Source organism: Phaseolus vulgaris, chromosome 2 (assembly GCF_000499845.2).
Source record: "Phaseolus vulgaris cultivar G19833 chromosome 2, P. vulgaris v2.0, whole genome shotgun sequence".
Lineage (NCBI taxonomy): Eukaryota > Viridiplantae > Streptophyta > Magnoliopsida > Fabales > Fabaceae > Phaseolus > Phaseolus vulgaris.
In genome coordinates, this window is record NC_023758.2 from 5,268,720 (window position 1) to 5,290,575 (window position 21,856).

Genomic DNA, 21,856 nt, shown 5'->3' on the forward strand with positions numbered 1-21,856 from the left:
AAGCATATCGTCATTCCCAAACAAATTTTTCCAACTTGGTCGATTTCTAGAACCTCCTTTTCTGAAATCCCTATGTTTACAAATGCTAAGTCATGTTTACCTTTTTCTTCCACTTTTAAGTGTAAAAATAAACTGACTTTGTTATATGCAGGGACTCAGAATTCGTGGACGAATTCTCACCAACTCGAGGAGTATGATGAGAATCAAATAAAGGAGGCTTTTATTAATGAAGGAAGAGGGCATTCACCCTCACATTTGAAGTTCTTCCTTCTAGTCTTCTCAAAATTAAAAGAAGACATAAAATAAAAAGAGGATCAAGCCTAACGCCAAAGAAGTCTACAAGCTTTCAAGAATGGGCTTCAATTAAATATCTCTCTTTATAGTTTCTTTTAAATTGTAAATAATAGAGAATATTGTTTAGAAAGGTGCTTAGAGGGAAACATTAGACACCTCTTTTGTAAAAGCATCTATAGGCTTTAGTTTAGAAAATTCTAGAAGCTTGGGGAGTGAGCTTAGTAAGGAGGGCATGAGTTTAGGAGCATTTTGGGTAGCTTAGGGAATAAGCTATGTAAATGACTAGCCCTTGCTCCTATAAAAGGAGGGCTTAGGTCCTTCACAATTCAGATTGGAAATTGGTAATAGAGAAACTTTACTCAATTTGAGAGAGAATTGTGAGAACTTTGTCTTCTACTTCACCTTGTCTTATCTTGAGTGCATTTGGTTCTCTCAAGTGGCGGCACTAGCTCACTTATCTTGGATCTTTCACCATCCAAGTGGCGTGATCATCAAACCAAGTCCTTCATCTCCATAAGTTCTTCTATTCTTCATCTTTTCATTTCATACGAAATTCCTAAACATGTTTAGCTTCTTTATGTTCGGTAATTCAGCTTAGTTTCTAGCTTTGTTCGGTTCTTTTCTGTTCTAGCTGGATTTGTGCGGTTCATTTCTGTTTTAAAAGCTTTCTATTCGGTTCATTTGCCTTTTTACACATTTTAATCGGTTCAATTGGCAATAGATGGATCCTCCATATGAGTTTGGTGTTTGGTGCAAGCTTTGGTGAGTTCTTGAAACATAGAACATTGATCCAATTCTATTAAAAGAGCCTATGCTATCTCCAACTCAGTTTGATTCCATAGAATGTCAAAGAATCATCTCTACTTTGCTAGTGGAATCATATCCAGTGTTAATGGTGAGAATAATACTGATGGTACCATCAGTGTTATTGGTGGGAATAAAACTGATGGTACATTCACTATTATTGCTGGGAATAATACTGATGGTACTATCAGTGTTATTGGTAGAAATAATACTGATGGTACCACCAGAGTTATTGGTGGCAATAATACTGATGGTACCATAAGTGTTATTGGTGGGAATCATGCTGATTGTACCATCAGTGTTATTTGTAGGAATAATACTGATGGTACCATCAGCGTTATTGGTGGGAATAATACTAATGGTACCATCAGTGTTATTTGTGGAAATAATATTGATGCTACCATCAGTGTTATTTGTGGGAAAATATTGATGGTACCAGCAGTGTTATTTGTGAGAAAAATACTGATTGTACCATCAATGTTATTGGTGGGAATAATACTGATGGTACCATCAGTGTTATTTGTGGGAAAAATACAGATGGACCATCAATGTTATTGGTGGCAATAATACTGATGGTACCATCAGTGTTATTGGTGGGAATAATACTGATGAAACGATCAGTGTTAATTGTGGGAATAATACTGATGTTACCATCAGTGTTATTGGTGGGAATAATAATGATGGAACCATAAGTGTTAATGGTGGGAATAATACTGATGGTACCATCATCGTTATTGGTGGGAATAATACTGATGGTACCATCATTGTTATTTGTGGGAATAATACTGATGGTTCCATCAGTGTTATTGGTGGCAATAAAACCGATGGTAGCATCAGTGTTATTGGTGGGAATAATACTGATGGAACCATGAGTGTTAATGGTGGGAATAATATAGATGGTACCATCGGTGTTATTGGTGGCAATGATACTGATGGTACCATCAGTGTTATTGGTGACATTAATACTGATGGTACCATCAGTGTTATTGGTGGCCATAATTCTGATGGTACCATCAGTGTTATTGTGGGAATCATGCTGATTGTACCATCAGTGTTATTTGTGGGAATAATACTAATGGTACCATCAGCGTTATTGGTGGGACTAATACTAATGGTAACATCAGTGTTATTTGTGGAAATAATATTGATGCTACCATCAGTGTTATTTGTGGGAATAACATTGATGGTACCGGCAGCGTTATTTGTGGGAAAAATACTGATTGTACCATCAATGTTATTGGTGGGAATAATACTGATGGTACCATCAGTGTTATTTGTCGAAATAATACGGATCGAACCATCAGTGTTATTGGTGGCAATAATACTGATGGTACCATCAGAGTTATTGGTGGCAATGATACTGATGGTACCATCAGTGTTATTGGTGGGAATAATATTGATGGTACCAGCAGTGTTATTTGTGGGAAAAATACTGATTGTACCATCAATGTTATTGGTGGGAATAATACTGATGGTACCATCTGATGGCATTTCATGTGTTCTTCTTGAATCAAAGTAGTAAAAGTGATGCGGAAGCAATGGGTGAGTGAAACAAAGCCCTCCTAGGAGTTGTGTTGGCTTTGAAGGTGCATGAGGAGTGTGGTGTTTGAGTGGTTCGGCCAGCTCAAGGGAGAAAGGTGAAAGGATTGAAGTTTATAGCCTAGATTTCTAGGAGAAGTAAAGTTAGTGCACAAAAATGGCAGCATAACAATACTCAATTAAACTTGAAAATACAAGGTGTAGGCTCCTCCTTTTATAGGCTAAGGAGGACCATAATGCAACCCTAATGCTAGCCAAATGAAATGTAAATGTGAAGCACATGGGTGCACATGGCACATGGGTGCACAAATGAGCACATGGGGAGGGGTGTGTCTAGTTTTTATGCTCACCCCCCCTCCATGGTCTTTCTAGAATGTTCACACAAATATGCTTTCTACACTACTCTAATTACTAAGCACCCCTAATGGGCCTTTATGTAACAATTACAAAGGTCTTCTCTTCCCAAAACCGTAGCTTTGACCCATGTGTATGTGAAGCTAGACGGTCTAGAAGGAATCCTCATCATGGCCTAGACGCTCCTTATGTAGCCGCTCCTCATCATGGCCTAGACGCTCCTCTTCATGGGCTAGACGCTCCTTTTTGAGTCTAGACGCTCCTCATCATAGGCTAGACCGTCTAGTCTTGGAGGCTTGGCTTTCATCGTGTGGTGAGCTTGGGCCCTCCTCCATCACCATCAGTGTTATTTGTGGGAATAACACAGATGGAACCATCAGTGTTATTGGTGGCAATAATACTGATGGTACCATCAGAGTTATTGGTGGCAATGATACTGATGGTACCATCAGTGTTATTGGTGGGAATAATATTGATGGTACCATCAGTGTTATTGGTGGGAATCATGCTGATTGTACCATCAGTGTTATTTGTGGGAATAATACTGATGGTACCATCAGCGTTATTGGTGGGAATAATACTACTGGTACCATCAGTATTATTTGTGGAAATAATATTGATGCTACAAACAATGTTATTCGTGGGAATAATATTGATGGTACCAGGAGTGTTATTTGTGGGAATAATACTGATGAAACGATCTGTGTTAATTGTGGGAATAATACTGATGTTACCATCAGTGATATTGGTGGGAATAATACTGATGGAACCATAAGTGTTAATGGTGGGAATAATACTGATGGTACCATCAGCGTTATTGGTGGGAATAATACTGATGGTACCATCATTGTTATTTGTGGGAATAATACTGATGGTTCCATCAGTGTTATTGGTGGCAATAATACTAATGGTAGCATCAGTGTTATTGGTGGGAATAATACTGATGGAACCATGAGTGTTATTGGTGGGAATAATATTAATGGTACCATAGGTGTTATTGGTGGCAATAATACTGATAGTACCATCAGTGTTGTTGGTGGCAATAATACCATCAGGGTTAATGGTGGTAATAATATTGATGGCACCATCAGTGTTATTGATGGCAATAATACTGATTGTACCATCAATGTTAATGGTGGGAATAATACTGATGGTACCATCAGTGTTAATGGTAGGAATAAGACTGATGGTACCATCAATGTTATTTGTGGGAATAATATTGTTGTTACCATCAGTGTTATTGGTGGCAATGATACTGATGGTACCATCAGTGTTATTGGTGACATTAATACTGATGGTACCATCAGTGTTATTGGTGGCAATAATTCTGATGGTACCATCAGTGTTATTGTGGGAATCATGCTGATTGTACCATCAGTGTTATTTGTGGGAATAATACTGATGGTACCATCAGCGTTATTGGTGGGAATAATACTAATGGTAACACCAGCGTTATTTGTTGAAATAATACTGATGGTACCATCAGTGTTATTTGTGGGAATAATACGGATGGAACCATCGGTGTTATTGGTGGCTGGCAATAATACTGATGGTACCATCAGAGTTATTGGTGGCAATGATACTGATGGTACAATCAGTGTTATTGGTAGGAATAATATTGATGGTACCATCAGTGTTATTGGTGGGAATCATGCTGATTGTACCATCAGTGTTATTTGTGGGAATAATACTGATGGTACCATCAGCGTTATTGGTGGGAATAATACTCATGGTACCATCAATGTGATTTGTGGAAATAATATTGATGCTACCATCAGTGTTATTTTTGTGAATAATATTGATGAAACGATAAGTGTTAATTGTGGGAATAAAACTGATGTTACCATCAGTGTTATTGGTGGGAATAATACTGATGGAACCATAAGTGTTAATGGTGGGAATAATACTGATGGTCCTATCAGCGTTATTGGTGGGAATAATACTGATGGTACCATCATTGTTATTTGTGGGAATAATACTGATGGTTCCATCAGTGTTATTGGTGGCAATAATACTGATGGTAGCATCAGTGTTATTGGTGGGAATAATACTGATGGAACCATGAGTGTTAATGGTGGGAATAATATAGATGGTACCATCGGTGTTATTGGTGGGAATAATATTGATGGTACCATCTGTGTTTTTCATGGTAATAATAATGATTGTACCATCAGTGTTATTGGGGGCAATAATACTGATGCTACCATCATTGTTAATGTTGGGAATAATACTGATGATACCATCACTGTTAATGGTGGGAATAAGACTGCTGGTACAATCAATGTTATTTGTGGGAATAATACTGTTGGTACCATCAGTGTTATTGGTGGCAATGATACTGATGGTACCATCAGTGTTATTGGTGACATTAATACTGATGGTACCATCAGTGTTATCGGTGGCAAAAATTCTGATAGTACCATCAGTGTTATTGTGGGAATCATGCTGATTGTACCATCAGTGTTATTTGTGGGAATAATACTGATGGTACCATCAGCGTTATTGGTAGGAATAATACTAATGGTAACATCAGTGTTATTTGTGGAAATAGTAGTGATGCTACCATCAGTGTTATTTGTGGGAATAACATTGATGGTACCGGCAGTGTTATTTGTGGGAAAAATACTGATTCTACCATCAATGTTATTGGTGGGAATAATACTGATGGTACCATCAGTGTTATTTGTAGGAATAATACGGATGGAAACATCGGTGTTATTGGTGGCAATAATACTGATCGTACCATCAGAGTTATTGGTGGCAATGATACTCATGGTACCATCAGTGTTATTGGTGGGAATAATATTGATGGTACCATCAGTGTTATTGGTGGGAATCATGCTGATAGTACCATCAATGTTATTTGTGGGAATAATACTGATGGTACCATCAACGTTATTGGTGGGAATAATACTAATGGTACCATCAGAGTTATTTGTGGAAATAATATTGATGCTACCATCAGTGTTATTTGTGGGAATAATATTGATGGTACCAGCAGTGTTATTTGTGGGAATAATACTGATGAAACGATCAGTGTTAATTGTGGGAATAATAATGATGGAACCATAAGTGTTAATGGTGGGAATAATACTCATGGTACCATCAGTGTTATTGGTGGGAATAATACTGATGGTACCATCATTGTTATTTGTGGGAATAATACTGATAGTTCCGTCAGTGTTATTGGTGGCAATAATACGGATGGTAGCATCAGTGTTATTGGTAGGAATAATACTGATGGAACCATGAGTGTTAATGGTGGGAATAATATTGATGGTACCATCGGTGTTATTGGTGGCAATAATATTGATGGTACCATCAGTGTTATTGATGGCAATAATACTGATGGTACCATCAGTGTTATTGGTGGCAATAATACCATCAGGGTTAATGGTGGGAATAATATTGATGGCACCATCAGTGTTATTGTTGCCAATAATAATGATTGTACCATCAATGTTAATGGTGGGAATAATACTGATGGTACCATCAGTGTTAATGGTGGGAATAAGACTGGTGGTACCATCAATGTTATTTGTGGGAATAATACTGTTGGTACCATCAGTGTTATTGGTGGCAATGAGACTGATGGTACCATCAGTGTTATTGGTGGCAATAATTCTAATGGTACCATCAGTGTTATTGTGGGAATCATGCTGATTGGACCATCAGTGTTATTTGTGAGAATAATACTGATGGTACCATCAGCGTTATTGGTGGGAATAATACTAATGGTAACATCAGTGTTATTTGTGGAAATAATATTGATGCTACCATCAGTGTTATTTGTGGGAATAACATTGATGGTACCAGCAGTGTTATTTGTGGGAAAAATACTGATTGTACCATCAATGTTATTGGTGGGAATAATACTGATGGTACCATCAGTGTTATTTGTGGGAATAATACGGATGGAACCATCAGTGTTATTGGTGGCAATAATACTGATGGTACCATCAGAGTTATTGGTGGCAATGATACTGATGGTACGATCTGTGTTATTGGTGGGAATAATATTGAGGGTACCATCAGTGTTATTGGTGGGAATCATGTTGATTGTACCATCAATGTTATTTGTGGGAATAATACTGATGGTACCATCAGCGTTATTGGTGGGAATAATACTAATGGTACCATCAGCGTTATTTGTGGAAATAATAGTGATGCTACCATCAGTGTTATTTGTGGGAATAATATTGATGGTACCAGCAGTGTTATTTGTGGGAAAAATACTGATTGTACCATCAATGTTATTGGTGGGAATAATATTGATGGTACCATCAGTGTTATTTGTGGGAATAATACGGATGGAACCATCAGTGTTATTGGTGGCAATAATACCGATGTTACCATCAGTGTTATTGGTGGGAATAATACTAATGGAACCATAAGTGTTAATGGTGGGAATAATGTTGATGGTACCATCAGCGTTATTGGTGGGAATAATATTGATGGTACCATCATTGTTATTTGTGGAAATAATACTGATGGTTCCATCAGGGTTATTGGTGGTAATAATACTGATTGTACCATCAGTGTTATTGGTGGAAATAATACTAATGGAACCATTAGTGTTAATGGTGGGAATAATAGTGATGGTACCATCAGTGTTATTAGTGGCAATAAAACTGATGGTACCATTAGCGTTATTGGTGGCAATAATACCATTAGGGTTAATGGTGGGAATAATATTGATGGCACCATCAGTGTTATTGATGACAATAATACTGATTGTACCATCAATGTTAATGGTGGGAATAATATTGATGGTACCATCAGTGTTAATGGTGGGAATAAGACTGATGGTACCATCAATGTTATTGGTGGGAATAATACTGATGGTACCATCACTGTTATTTGTGGGAATAATATTGATGGTACCATGTGTGTTATTAGTGGGAATAATACTGATGGAATCATATGTGTTATATGTGGCAATAATACTGATGGTACCATCAGTGTTTTTGGTGGCAATAATACTGATGAAACCATCAGTGTTAATTGTGGGAATAATACTGATGGTACCATCAGTGTTATTGGTGGCAATAATACTGATGCTACCATCAATGTTATTGGTGGGAATAATACTGATGGAACCATCAGTGTTATTGGTGGCAATAATTCTGATGGTACTATCAGTGTTTTTGGTGGCAATAATACTGATTGTACCATCAGTGTTATTGGTGGCAATAATATTGATGGTACCATCAGTGTTATTGATGGCAAATTCATGAAGTTCTTCTTTGAATCATGTGAAGAATGGTGCGGAAGCTATGGATGTGTATGAGCAAGATTCTCCTAAGAGCTATGGTGATCTTGAAGGTGCATGATATGTATGGAAGTAGGGAGGTTCGGCTAGCCCTATGGTAAGTGAGGAAGATGAAGATTAGAGCCTAAAAACTAGGTAGAAGCAAAGCTTGGCACAAAGTTGGCAACATAACTTTACTATTCAATTAATCTTGCAATACATGAGGTTGGCTCCTCCTTTTATAGGCTAAGGAGGACCAGATTTGATGACCTAAATGCTACACAAATGTAAGCCAAATGAAATGTAAATGTGAAGCACATGGGTGCACATGGCACATGGGTGCACATGGGTGCACATGGTCCTTTATTAGTAAAGGCTTCTAGAAACCTTTAGCTAATCAAGGTTAATGCTTCCTTAATTCTAATGTGCAGAAAATTAAACAATTGTCCACATTGTTATGCTATTTACACCTCATTTAAAGCTAAACTACACTTGATGGGCCTTCACGGAATATGTGCTATTAGGCCTTTTTCCATTCATAGCTTGATCCAAGTCTCCTTGTTCTAGACGCTCTTGGCTTGGTCTTAGACGCTCCTAGCTTGATCTTTAGATGCTCCTAGCTTCGTCTTAGATGCTCCTAGCTTGGTCTTAGACGCTCCTAGCTTGGTCTTAGACGCTCCTAGCTTGATCTTTAGACGCTCCTAGCTTGGTCTTGGACGCTCCTAGCTTGGTCTTGGATGGTCTAGATGCTTTTGCCTTGGGGTCTAGACGTTCTTGACTTGGCTCTTGCCTTTCATGGAAGGTGATCCGATCGGTCATCGGTAGTCGATGACGTCAGCAGCAGAGGACCACGTGGACCACTCGCAGGGTGACACGTGGACCAAGTGACAGAGAGATCAAGGAGACGATCGCCAAGAGCGGTGATCGGGGGTCAGTAACCAAGTGACCATCGACAGATCAGGCGGCAGAGAGGTCAGGGGACAGATCACCCAGAACGGTGATCGGTGGTCAGTAGCCAAGTGGCCACCAACAGACCAGTTCCCAGACTCACGCCTGGGGGCAGAACGCGAGAAGTAAATGGAGCACTGATCAGTCATCGGGTGCATGGTCATCGGGGTCTCGTGTTACACGCAGTTAAACTGGGATTGAGGTTCCCAGCGAGAGTGTTACGCATGAACCTCGCATGAGCACATCCCAGGGAATCATGCACGAGAGTGGCCTGAGGGAACTAGTAAACCAGTCAGTGATTGGTGATTCCCTCAACCCATTACGTGCGTGACACCGTGTAGGGTAAGCCGTTTACACAGGGAGCAATGTCTGGTGAGTGTGCCTAGACCAGCCACACCTGGCGTTCTCCTGAGAGTATGCGATTTACCCAGATGGAAGAAATATCCTAAGTTACTCCGCAAGGGCGTAACTTAGGCGCACAAGAGAAGCGCTAGAGCCCTTCCAGTAAGTGACACGTGTGTGGTTAGATGTGAGTCGCATGCCTCCACGTGTCTCCATCTGAGAGGGGTGCGGTCCAGATAAAGGTGCACTCCGTACCGCTAAAGGTACAGACAAGCGCAACCAAGCGCAGAGACGCGCGGACACGCACAGACACCCACACTCTACTGATTCTGAAGGTACATTGTCTCAGAAAAGCATAACAGGGTTGTGACACATGCCAGAAAAGCATAACAGAATTCTGTTATGCCCAGAAGCAGAGAGAGAGACATAAAAAGAGAATCAGGGAGAGATTAAGGGAGGAACGAAAAATTAGAGAGCAAGAGTTTTTCACACACACTGCTAGTTTTCTCATTTGGTGGTTCTGTGGTCTAACTTGATTGTCGGAGTGCAAACGGCCGCTAGAGGCGCCGTCTGTGTGTTTTGCAGGTCACGTTTGGAGCATCAAGAGAAGGTTATGAGGGTGACTTTGCAGAGAACGCAGTCGCGTAGACGGGACAGAGAGCGCTACAAAGCGATTCCTCCACGTTCGAGTTGCCGGCAGGATCATTTGGCGCCTACCGTGGGGCTCGAGTGAATCGTGGTCCCATATACACCACAGTATTGAAGCTTACCAGAGTTTTACCAACTTCTTTGATAGGAAAAGATGCCAAGAAATAGACAACCATCACCTGCGCCATCTGCTGACGAATGAGCTGTGACAATGGCGCAGGTCCTGGAGATGGTGCGCACGCTGCAGGATAATGCCGCAGCGTCAAAAGCTGAACAAGAAAGGATGCAGACAGAGTTGGCCGCGTCGCAAAGCAGGAACGACGAGCTGAATCGCGTCAATGAAGAGTTGAGGAGGACGTTGCAGGCGCAGAGGGAACACGTGGTTGACGAAAGGATGTCTAGGCAGCCTTCACCTCCAAGAGCGTTCCCCATGCCATTCTCCCCTGAAATCATGGGAACCATGGTGCCTCCCAACCTGGTGGGGGTGAAGGCGTCGTTCAAGGGGGTAGAAGACCCGGAGGCACATCTGACGGCGTTCCACACCCAGATGATGTTGTCCGGGGGCTCAGACGCTGTGTACTGCAAAATGTTCATGAGCACGCTAAGCGGAATCGCCATGGAGTGGTTCGTGAGCTTACCAGAAGGGCATATCACGTCTTTCTCTCAGTTTTCAAAGCTCTTCTGATGGAGGAGGGCCAAGTACACCTACCCAAGGAAGCCAAGTTCCAAGCCAAGGAGAGCGTCTAGACCAAGACCAAGGTGAGCGTCTAGGACGTGAAGGTGAGCGTCTAGGATGGTGTAGTAAGCACTTTTCATGGAAACATTCTAGAATCTAGGGTTGTGTGGCCGGTCATTGCACATGGCACATGGCTTAGAATTTAGATTTAATTTTGGTTTTCTTTTCCTTAGAATTTAGCTTAACATTTACGTCCAAGATAGCTTATAAATAGGAAGGCTATCTCATTGTATTTTTCAAGTTTAATTGAGTAAGGTTATGCTGCCATTTTTGTGCACAAGCTTTACTTCTCCTAGAAATCTAGGCTCTAAACTTCAATCCTTTCACCTTCTCCCTTGAGCTGGCCGAACCACTCAAACACCATACTCATCATGCACCTACAAGGCCAACACAACTCCTAGGAGGGTCTTGATCATCTCACCCATTGCTTCCGCACCTTATTTTCTACTTTGATTCAAGAAGAACACATGAAAATGCCATCATTTGGTATCATGAGCTTTTGGTTCTTCAAGATGAGTAGCTTGGTCTTTTAAATTTTCAGCTCTTCTTTATTTCATATTGTCATTTACTTTCCTTACTTGTCTTGCTGTTTTTTACATTTTAATTTGTTCTGGGTGTGCTTATGGAAGATCCAACCAAAGCACAATTGTTCAATTGATCTTGAACAAATTTTGTGCAGCTTGTGATAGGATTCCTTACACCATTGAGTGGCTGTTTTCTTTTAGGAATTTGAGTCCTTATTGCTTTCTTAATTTTGCTTCATTTTATGCTTTGAGTCTTTATTTTCTGAATCTATAAATGTTGTGTCAAGTCATGTGAATCCATATTTGTCAACAATTCTTAGTAGTCCTATTATTGGCTTGATTGTTTCTTGCTTTTGGGTCTCTTCAATTTGTTTGAATCTGCTGTTCTTTGGTCCTTTGGTGCCTTTTTTATTTTTAGTTTGAGTTCATATTGTGTTTAGATCATACACAATTCTATTTCACAAATTTCCATTGTGTCTAAACTTTGGTATCTTGCTGTTTTTGTTTCCAGTTTTCAGATTCCCCTGTTTACACCTTCTCTGTTTTGGCTGTTTTAACCCAGAAAAATATTTCCACCCATAGGAAAATTCTGATTTTCTGGAAAATGCAAGTTTAAAGTGTTATAGAAAAGACAAAAAAAGAATTAGGTCAAAAGAAGCAACAGAAAAAAAATGATAAATCTTACAAAATCAGAGTGCAAATCTTGAGCGCTCCAGCTGGCCTAACCGAACACCAATTTTGCAAAATTTATTAAAACAAAATGGTGCATCCGTTTTGAGTGAATCCAAAGCCAGATTTTAGATAAGATCCTGAATATCTTGCATAACAAATTTCAGAGCCAAATTCCAAAAATACAGATCAGCATAAATCGGGGAACAAACACGTTTTCTGGCCCACAACATTTTCCAGTGGTGCTGTTTTTTTTTATTTGGTCATCTAAATCTAGTGCTTTTCTTTAGGAATTCTTTTTGTGTGCCAACTTTTTTTTGAGTACCTTTAATTGTTTGCTTTAATTTCTTGAATCTCTTTCTATGTTGTCATATTATAAATCCTTTTGGTGGTACTGTTTTCTTTCAATTAAATTTGTTTCTTGCTTTTGTTCCTTGACCTCTCTTTTTGGGTGCTGGAATTTAATTTCTCCCTTGGTGCTTATGTGCATGGAATTTGACTTGGTTTAAGGTTTAGCCCTTGTGAATAGGTGCTGGAAATTGGAGAATTAAAGCCAACATTCTAAGGAGGAGACAAAGCCAAAGCCGAAACAAGCTCTCTTGAAACAAACACTACAAACACTTAGGAGATCAACAATCAAGACAACAAAGAAGTGCACTAACCAAAAGGAGGAACAATAAAGGGAGTTTTCTTATTTCCTTTGCAACTTGGTTTATTGTTAATTACCTCTTTTAATTACGTTTTAGACGGTGAGTGTGTCTTCAAGGGCTCAAAGTGTCCAAGAAGCCTCACCTAGGGCCGAATAGTATAGCATTCTTGATTAGTAATTGTTACTTGTTTGTAATTGCTTCTCTTTTGCTTTCATAGCTACGCTTTGCATGTTTGATTTTGTTTAATTTGTGTGCTAAATCGACTAGCTTTGTTGCATAGTTAGCTTACATTGTTTTCTTGCATTTATTTCTCAACTTATTTGTGTTCTAAGTGTTTCACTAAGAGAAAGTCTTGTGTGAAGATATTGGGGGATAGTTTTTGGCAAGGAAAAGGCTTGGTACTTAAGTAGTCCTTTGTGACTCACCTCCCTTACCTGGAAAACTACCTTCTCTAACTTTCCTAAACTTTCTCAAAGTAAAACACCTATATACACAAAGTTTTAGCCATGTCTTCTTCTTCTCACTCTCCAAAGTCTATAGAAAGTGAAGTAAAATCTTTGAAATCTCTTTTAAAAGAAGTATCCCAAGCGGTACAATTGATATCTTTTAGACAATTGGAGAATGAGAACAAAATCAATGAGTTGGCTAAAGCTCAAGAAGAGAAATCACAAAAATCACAAAAATAAAAAAAAACTCATGCATCCCATTCTCAAAGTATTGAGTCTCTAGGGGAGGGAAGCCGTAGAATCAATGATTATTACCAACCACCCCCTAGAAGAACTAGGCAAAGGGAACAAGAGGTGCCAAGGGAAACAAGAGTAGACCTACCTCATTTTCATGGAAAGGAAAATGTAGAAGTATATCTAGATTGGGAGATGAAGGTAGAGCAACTCTTTGCTTGCCATAGGGTAAGTGAGGAACGAAAAGTACCCTTAGTTTCCAAGGGAATGCCATGTATTGGTGGACCTCTCTCGAAAGAGATAGACGTCTTCATAGGGAACCTTCCATTACATATTGGAATGACCTTAGGGGAGCCCTAAGACATCGACATATACCTTCCTACTACCATAGGGAGTTGATGGACAAGCTCCAAAGACTCCAACAAAAGAACATGAGTGTGGAAGAGTATAGGAAAAAAATGGAGCTCTACATGATGAGAGCATCCATTAGAGAAGAGGAGGAAACCACCATAGCTAGGTTCCTTAGTGGCCTATCACTTGAGATAAGAGATAGAGTAGAGCTCTTACCTTATCAAGACTTGAATGATTTGGTTCAACTTTGCATTAAAGTTGAGCAACAAAACTTGCGCAAAACCTCAAGTCAAAAGGTGAGCCCCTATTCTAGCTTTTATCCCAAGAAAGAGTTTAGAAGGGAGGGTAGTACATCCTAGGAAAAACCAAAAGAGCCTACCAAGCCCTTCACCAAAGAAACCTCAACCCCACCCATCCGAGCTAGAGATGTTAAATGTTTTAAGTGCTATGGTAGGGGGCATGTGCAAGCACAATGTCCAAACCAAAGGACTTTGTTTCTTAAAGGTGTAGATGAGTACACTAGTGGCGAGGATGATCCTAGTGAGAGAGAGGAAGGGGGAGAGGATGAGAGGGTAGCTCCACTAGAGGGAGAATTGCTTATGATTAGGAGAACCCTCAACAATCACCCTAGCACATCCATTGAAACACAAAGAGAGAACATATTTCATACAAGATGCAATGTTTTAGAAAACATATGCTCTCTCATTGTGGATAGTGGTTCTAGTTGTAATTGTTGTAGTGCTAGGATGGTTGAAAAGCTTAAGCTACAAGTGGTTCCCCACCCAAAACCTTACAAACTTCAATGGCTTAATGAAAATGGGGAACTACACGTAGACAAGCAAGTGGAAATCAAGTTTTCCATAGGGAACTACAAAGACAAAGTTTTATGTGATGTAGTGCCTATGGAAGCTTGCCATATCTTATTAGGGAGACCATGGCAATTTGATAAGAAAACCTTGCATGATGGTCTCACTAACGAGATTTCCTTCACCCATAAGTATAAAAAGTTTGTACTTAGTCCTTTACCACATTCTCAAGTGGTGAAAGACCAAATACAAATGAAACAAAAGAGGGATGAGGAAAACAAAAAAAAAAGAGAGCTAGAAAAAAAGAAAATCCTTAGGGATAGAAAGGCGTGGGAGAAGAGTGTTCCTTCCCACAAGGTTGGTCAACAAGAAAAACCTCTTGAAAATGTTTTTGAAAACTTGCTTCTTGTTGAACAACCAAGCCTTATCTTTTGTAAAGGAGCACTTACATGCACTGCCACAAGTAGTGAACTCATGGTTTTACCTCCTCAAGTAGAAAACCTTTTGAGTGAATTTGAAGATCTATTCTCCCAAGAAGGACCCATTGGGCTTCCTCCTCTTAGGGGGATAGAACATCAAATTGACTTTATATTGGGGGCAAGCCTACCAAATAGGCCTGCTTATAGAACCAACCCCGAGGAAACAAAGGAGATAGAATCACAAGTTCAAGACTTGTTGGAGAAGGGTTGGGTTCAAAAGAGCCTAAGCCCTTGTGCTGTACCTGTCTTGTTGGTGCCCAAAAAGGATGGAAAATGGCGTATGTGTTGTGATTGTAGAGCAATCAACAACATCACCATCAAGTATAGGCATCCAATCCCGAGGCTTGATGATATGCTTGATGAATTGCATGGGTCAACTCTATTCTCCAAGATTGACCTTAAAAGTGGATATCACCAAATTCGAATCAAGGAGGGTGATGAGTGGAAAACCGCTTTTAAGACCAAATTTGGATTATATGAGTGGTTGGTGATGCCCTTTGGGCTTACTAACGCTCCAAGCACATTCATGAGGCTTATGAATCACACCTTGAGGGATTGTATAGGTAAATATGTAGTAGTTTACTTTGATGATATCTTAGTATATAGTAAAACCCTAGAAGACCATCTAAGCCACCTTAGGGAAGTTCTTCTAGTCCTTAGGAAAAATAGTCTTTTTGCCAATAGGGATAAGTGTACCTTTTGTGTAGATAGTGTAGTCTTCTTAGGCTTTATAGTAAACAAAAAGGGGGTGCATGTAGATCCCGAGAAAATCAAAGCCATCCGCGAGTGGCCAACTCCACAAAATGTAAGTGAAGTAAGAAGTTTTCATGGGTTAGCTAGCTTCTATAGAAGGTTTGTGCCTAATTTTTCTAGCCTAGCTTCTCCTTTGAATGAACTTGTAAAAAAAGATGTTGCATTTTGTTGGAATGAAAAGCATGAGCAAGCCTTTCAAAGGCTAAAAGCTCAACTCACCGATGCACCCATCCTATCTCTCCCAAATTTTTCCAAAACTTTTGAGATAGAGTGTGATGCATCGGGGGTAGGCATAGGTGCGGTTTTGTTGCAAGGTGGACACCCCATTGCTTATTTTAGTGAAAAACTCCATGGTGCCACCCTCAACTACCCCACCTATGACAAAGAGCTCTATGCTCTTGTGCGAGTCCTAAAGACTTGGGAACACTACCTTGTGTCCAAAGAATTTGTTATCCATAGTGATCACGAGTCTTTAAAATATTTAAAGGGCCAACACAAGCTCAACAAGAGACATGCTAAATGGATGGAATTTCTTGAACAATTTCCTTATGTAATCAAATACAAGAAAGGGAGCACCAATATAGTGGCCGATGCTCTTTCAAGACGACACACACTCTTTTCAAAACTAGGTGCCCAAATTCTTGGATTTGACCACATAAGAGAGCTTTACCAAGAAGATCAAGAACTCTCATCCATCTATGCCCAATGTCTACATAGAGCACAAGGAGGTTACTATGTGTCCGAGGGATATCTTTTTAAAGAAGGAAAACTTTGCATTCCCCAAGGAACACATAGAAAACTCCTTGTCAAAGAATCACCTGAAGGGGGACTCATGGGCCATTTTGGAGTTGATAAGACTCTAGATCTTTTAAAAGCAAAATTTTGTTGGCCACACATGAGGAAAGATGTCCAACGACATTGTTCTAGATGTATGTCATGTTTAAAAGCAAAGTCTAGAACAATGCCGCATGGACTCTACACCCCTTTGCCGATTGCAAATGCTCCTTGGGAAGACATTAGCATGGACTTCATTTTAGGACTTCCTAGGACTGCAAGAGGCCATGACTCTATCTTTGTGGTAGTGGACCGTTTTAGCAAAATGTCCCACTTTATTCCATGCCACAAAGTAGACGATGCTCAAAATATTTCTAAACTCTTCTTTAGAGAAGTGGTGAGACTCCATGGTCTCCCTAGAAGTATAGTGTCCGATAGAGATCCCAAGTTTATAAGCCACTTTTGGAAAACTCTTTGGGGTAAACTGGGAACAAGACTACAATTTTCAACTTCTTGTCATCCTCAAACGGATGGGCAAACCGAAGTAGTCAATAGATCTCTTGGAACTATGCTTAGGGCTATCATGAAGGGCAGCCACAAATCTTGGGATGAGTACCTTCCCCACATTGAATTTGCTTACAATAGAGTAGTTCACAAGACTACTAATGCTTCTCCTTTTGAGGTAGTATATGGTTTTAATCCTCTCACGCCCATGGATTTTGATACCCCTTCCTAATCCACAAGATTTTGTGAATAAGGAAGGAGTACTCAAAGCTGATTTTGTCAAGAAAATGCATGAGAAGATTAAAATTCAAATACAACAACAAAATGAGAAGTACACAAAATACAACAACAAAGGGAAGAGAGAAATAATTTTTGAGGAAGGAGACTTAGTTTGGCTTCACCTTCGCAAAGATAGATTTCCAAATCAAAGGAAGTCCAAACTAAGTCCCCGAGGTGATGGACCTTTCCAAGTTCTCAAGCGAGTCAACAACAATGCATATAAGTTGGACCTACCTCTTGAATATGGAGTACATGACACTTTTAATGTAATTGATCTTTCTCCATTTGTAGGTACCAATGACGATGACGAGCTGGATTTGAGGACAAATCCTTTCCAAGGGGGAGGGGATGATGGAGGAGGGCCAAGCACACCTACCCAAGGAAGCCAAGGCCCAAGCCAAGGAGAGCGTCTAGACCAAGACCAAGGTGAGCGTCTAGGACGTGAAGGTGAGCGTCTAGGACGTGAAGGAGGGAGGCTATCCATGGAGCTAGACCGTCTAGGCCCCCTTACAAGATCAATGGCCAAACATGCTCAAACACAAGTCAATGAAGCCACGGATGGAAGAGAGAAGGCTTTGTATATGTTTGCATAAAGGCCCATTAGGGGTACTTAGTAGATAGGATGGTGTAGAAAGCACTTTTCATGGAAACATTCTAGAATCTAGGGTTGTGTGGCCGGTCATTGCACATGGCACATGGCTTAGAATTTAGATTTAATTTTGGTTTTCTTTTCCTTAGAATTTAGCTTAACATTTACGTCCAAGATAGCTTATAAATAGGAAGGCTATCTCATTGTATTTTTCAAGTTTAATTGAGTAAGGTTATGCTGCCATTTTTGTGCACAAGCTTTACTTCTCCTAGAAATCTAGGCTCTAAACTTCAATCCTTTCACCTTCTCCCTTGAGCTGGCCGAACCACTCAAACACCATACTCATCATGCACCTACAAGGCCAACACAACTCCTAGGAGGGTCTTGATCATCTCACCCATTGCTTCCGCACCTTATTTTCTACTTTGATTCAAGAAGAACACATGAAAATGCCATCATCTTCACTGAGCAATACATCGTCAACAAAGCACCTGCAGTGGTGTCATACGATTTGTTCGACGTGCGTCAGTACCAAGGTGAGTCGCTGAAAGACTACCTCAACCGCTTTGGAGCACAAGTGGTTAGACTGCCCAGCAAAGATGAAGATATGCTGGTGCACGCGTTTAAGAAGGGAGTGCTGCCTGGCCCCTTCAGCGAGTCTCTCATGAGGAGCCATCCCAGCACCTTCGCAGAAATCCGACGACGCGCGGTGGCGCACATAGTGGCAGAAACAGAGGTTTCTGAGAAGAGAGGAAGTGCTGCACCACTAAGACCGCGTGGAGGGCAAGGGAAACCGCAGCAAGCAAGGGTGCATGAGGCCAAGGAGGGGAAAAAGGTGCAGGAAAAACCTCGTCCCTATGCACCAGGCAAATATCAGAGCAGGGGGCGTGCAAGGGAGAACAATGCGCCCCCAAGATACAATTTCATGGTGGGATTGGCGGATCTCATCGCCCTTCCTGCTGTAGCAGCAAGACTACGCGTACCGGAGAAAACTGATAAGGTACTTGGTAGAAAGAAGAATGAGTGGTGTGAGTTTCACCAGGCCTTTGGCCACACACTTCACTCCTGTTTGGCGTTGGGACACCAACTGGCAGAACTGGTGAAGTCTGGGTTCCTAGCAGATTACCTGCGTGAGCCGCAGGGTGATCGCACGTCAGGATCTCAGGCTGGAGAACAGCAGCATGAAGTCCCTGTGCACGGGGAGGTGCAAACAATCGCGGGAGGCTTCTCTGGTGGGGGATGCACAGCGTCACAGAGAAGGAGGTACGCCCGGTCGGTTATGGCGGTAGACGCGGTAAACGAGAGCCATTACCCTGAAGTAGATATTATCTTCAGGAAAGCTGATCTACGGGACGTTGTCCCACACGACAACGACCCGGTGGTCATTTCCCTCATCACAGCAGGAAGACGAGTGCACAGAGTACTCGTAGATCAAGGAAGCTCGGCAGACGTCATGTTCTAGCCAACATTCAACAAGTTGCAGTTGTCCCCTGATCAGCTGAGGCCGTATACCGGGTGCCTCTACGGTTTTGCAGGAGATCAGGTAGAGGTGCGGGGATACATTGAGCTGAGGACAACGTTCACTGACGGAACGACAGCCCGCACTGAAAGGATAAAGTACCTGGTGGTGAACGCCCCTTCTGCGTACAACATTTTGTTTGGGAGGCCAACACTCAATAGGTTGGGCGCAATACCATCAACGAGGCACATGAAGTTGAAACTGCCGTCGATGGAGGGAACCGTGATAACCATCAAGTCGGATCAGGCTGAGGCAAGACGCTGTTATGAGAACAGCCTAAAGCAGAAGAGAAGTGTATGTCACGTCACCACGAAACCACCACCAGGTGTGCGCGAAGAGCGATCGGTGGTTAGGGAGACACAGGGCGCTCAGAGGATGGAGAACGCTGCGGTGGGGGGCTTCCAGGTAGCCCAAGTTGAAGAAGAAGAGGAAGGCGCGATCGCTCCTTGCGAGTCAGTGATGTGAATGTAACTACAAGAACACATGATTCTTGACATTCTTAGGATCAACTTGAGCTGGATTTGAAAGGCACTTTACTTTAGAATTGGATCAATGTTCTAATTCAAGAACTCACCAAAACTTAGCACCAACCAAGACTCATATGGAAGTCCATGTATTGTCAAATTGAATCAAAACACAAGGAATGAAGAACAAGAATTCAAAACTGGACAGAATTGAAAAGCTAGCTACTGAACCGAAAAGAAACAAAGAACAAAGCTGGAAAAGTAAATGTAAACGGTAGAAAATGAAGGAAAGCACTAGGAATCAAAACTACCGAATGGAAAATTGAAGAAAAGGGAAGAAGAACACTTATAGAATAAGATGCTTGCTGGATTTTGAGAATTGGAAGAAGCCATTCACGCCACTTGGAACCTTGAACCAAGATAAGTGATGGAGTGCCACCACTTGAAGCTCACCATAGCTCACAAGATAAGGCAAAGAAGAGGAAGACTCAAAACTCACAAATTCTCTCCAAAATTGAGTATAGTCTCTCTACTATAAAATTCCAATCTGAATTGTACAAGCTAAGCACCTTTATTTATAGCCTAGAGGTGCTGAAAAATAGGTGGGAATTTTCAAATAAAACTCATTTGAAATTCCCACCAAAAACAAGTCACATGGGAGGTGTGACCTTTTTCTACTATGACACCTCCTAAAAACTACACCTACACCCCCCTACTAAGTCACATGGACAAAGTGACTCTCTCTAATACATTCACACCTATTTATTTAATATCCGCACCTCCTACAAGAGTCATTCAAATGATGCTCTTTTATTTAATGCTTGGCCTTGCCCCTCATGGTTTGGACTTGGGCTTCTTGGGCTTGGGCCTTCTTGGGCTTGGGCTTTGGGCTTGGGCCTCATCTTTTGCAAAGACTAATAAGAAGAACTTTAAATGCTTTGGCCCTTGTCCATTTCTTCTATTTATAACATCTTTTTGATTCTCATCAGTCAGGGATCGCGAGGGCGGTCATCGCCAGCGAGAGAAGGCCCCACCCAGCTGAAGGATGGGTCGAAGTGGACATCGGGGGGAAAAAGTTCAAATTGGGGGGATCCCTCGTTGAAGAAGAGCAAAAGCTGATCGTTGGTGTGATCGAAAAGCACATGGGTGCCTTTGCATGGTCAGCGTCCGACATGCCAGGAATCGATCCTGATTTCCTTTGCCATCGTCTGTCGATGGATCCGAAGGTTCGACCTGTGCGACAAAGACGAAGGAAATTCAACGAGGAAAAGAGAAAGGTGATCCACGACGAAGCGCAGAAGCTCTTTGCTGCAGGGCATATCAGAGAGATCCAGTACCCCGAGTGGCTAGCGAATGTGGTACTGGTTCAGAAGGCAAGCGGCAAGTGGAGGATGTGCGTGGACTTCACTGACCTCAACAAGGTGTGCCCCAAGGATTCTTACCCTTTACCCAGTATAGATGCCCTAGTTGATAGCGCATCGGGGGGAAAGCTACTCAGCTTTTTGGATGCTTTTTCAGGGTATAACCAGATCAGGATGCACCCCATGGATGAGTGCAAGACCGCGTTTATGACGGAACGGTCTTTCTATTGCTACAAGGTCATGCCATTCGGGCTTAAGAACGCGGGGGCCACCTACCAGCGGCTCATGGATAGGGTACTCTCGCCCATGCTGGGAAGGAACGTACATGCATATGTAGATGACATGGTGGTTACGTCCCGAGAGAAGAAGCATCATGCAGCTGATCTGGAGGAACTATTCACCACCATTGCCAAGTACAGGCTGAAGCTCAACCCAGAGAAGTGTATTTTTGGTGTGGAGGCTGGGAAGTTCTTGGGTTTCCTCTTAACAGAGCGGGGAATCGAAGCTAACCCAGAGAAGTGTGCAGCAATCGTGGCAA

General features: G+C 41.4%; 1 protein-coding gene across 1 annotated transcript; it reads left to right on the top strand.

The window, feature by feature from the left end:
- Nucleotides 1-1,137: 1,137 nt before the first annotated feature.
- On the top strand, nucleotides 1,138-8,324 carry LOC137809902 (uncharacterized). Its single transcript, XM_068610962.1, has 16 exons — nucleotides 1,138-1,315; nucleotides 1,410-1,506; nucleotides 1,636-2,151; nucleotides 2,223-2,464; nucleotides 3,359-3,433; nucleotides 3,983-4,227; nucleotides 4,335-4,431; nucleotides 4,554-4,590; nucleotides 4,698-4,975; nucleotides 5,081-5,453; nucleotides 5,501-6,270; nucleotides 6,353-6,513; nucleotides 6,632-6,800; nucleotides 6,883-7,207; nucleotides 7,315-7,738; nucleotides 8,253-8,324. Exons 1-16 carry the CDS (start codon nucleotides 1,138-1,140, stop codon nucleotides 8,322-8,324), a joined length of 4,059 nt encoding a protein of 1,352 aa, XP_068467063.1.
- The last annotated feature ends 13,532 nt before the right edge of the window (nucleotides 8,325-21,856 follow it).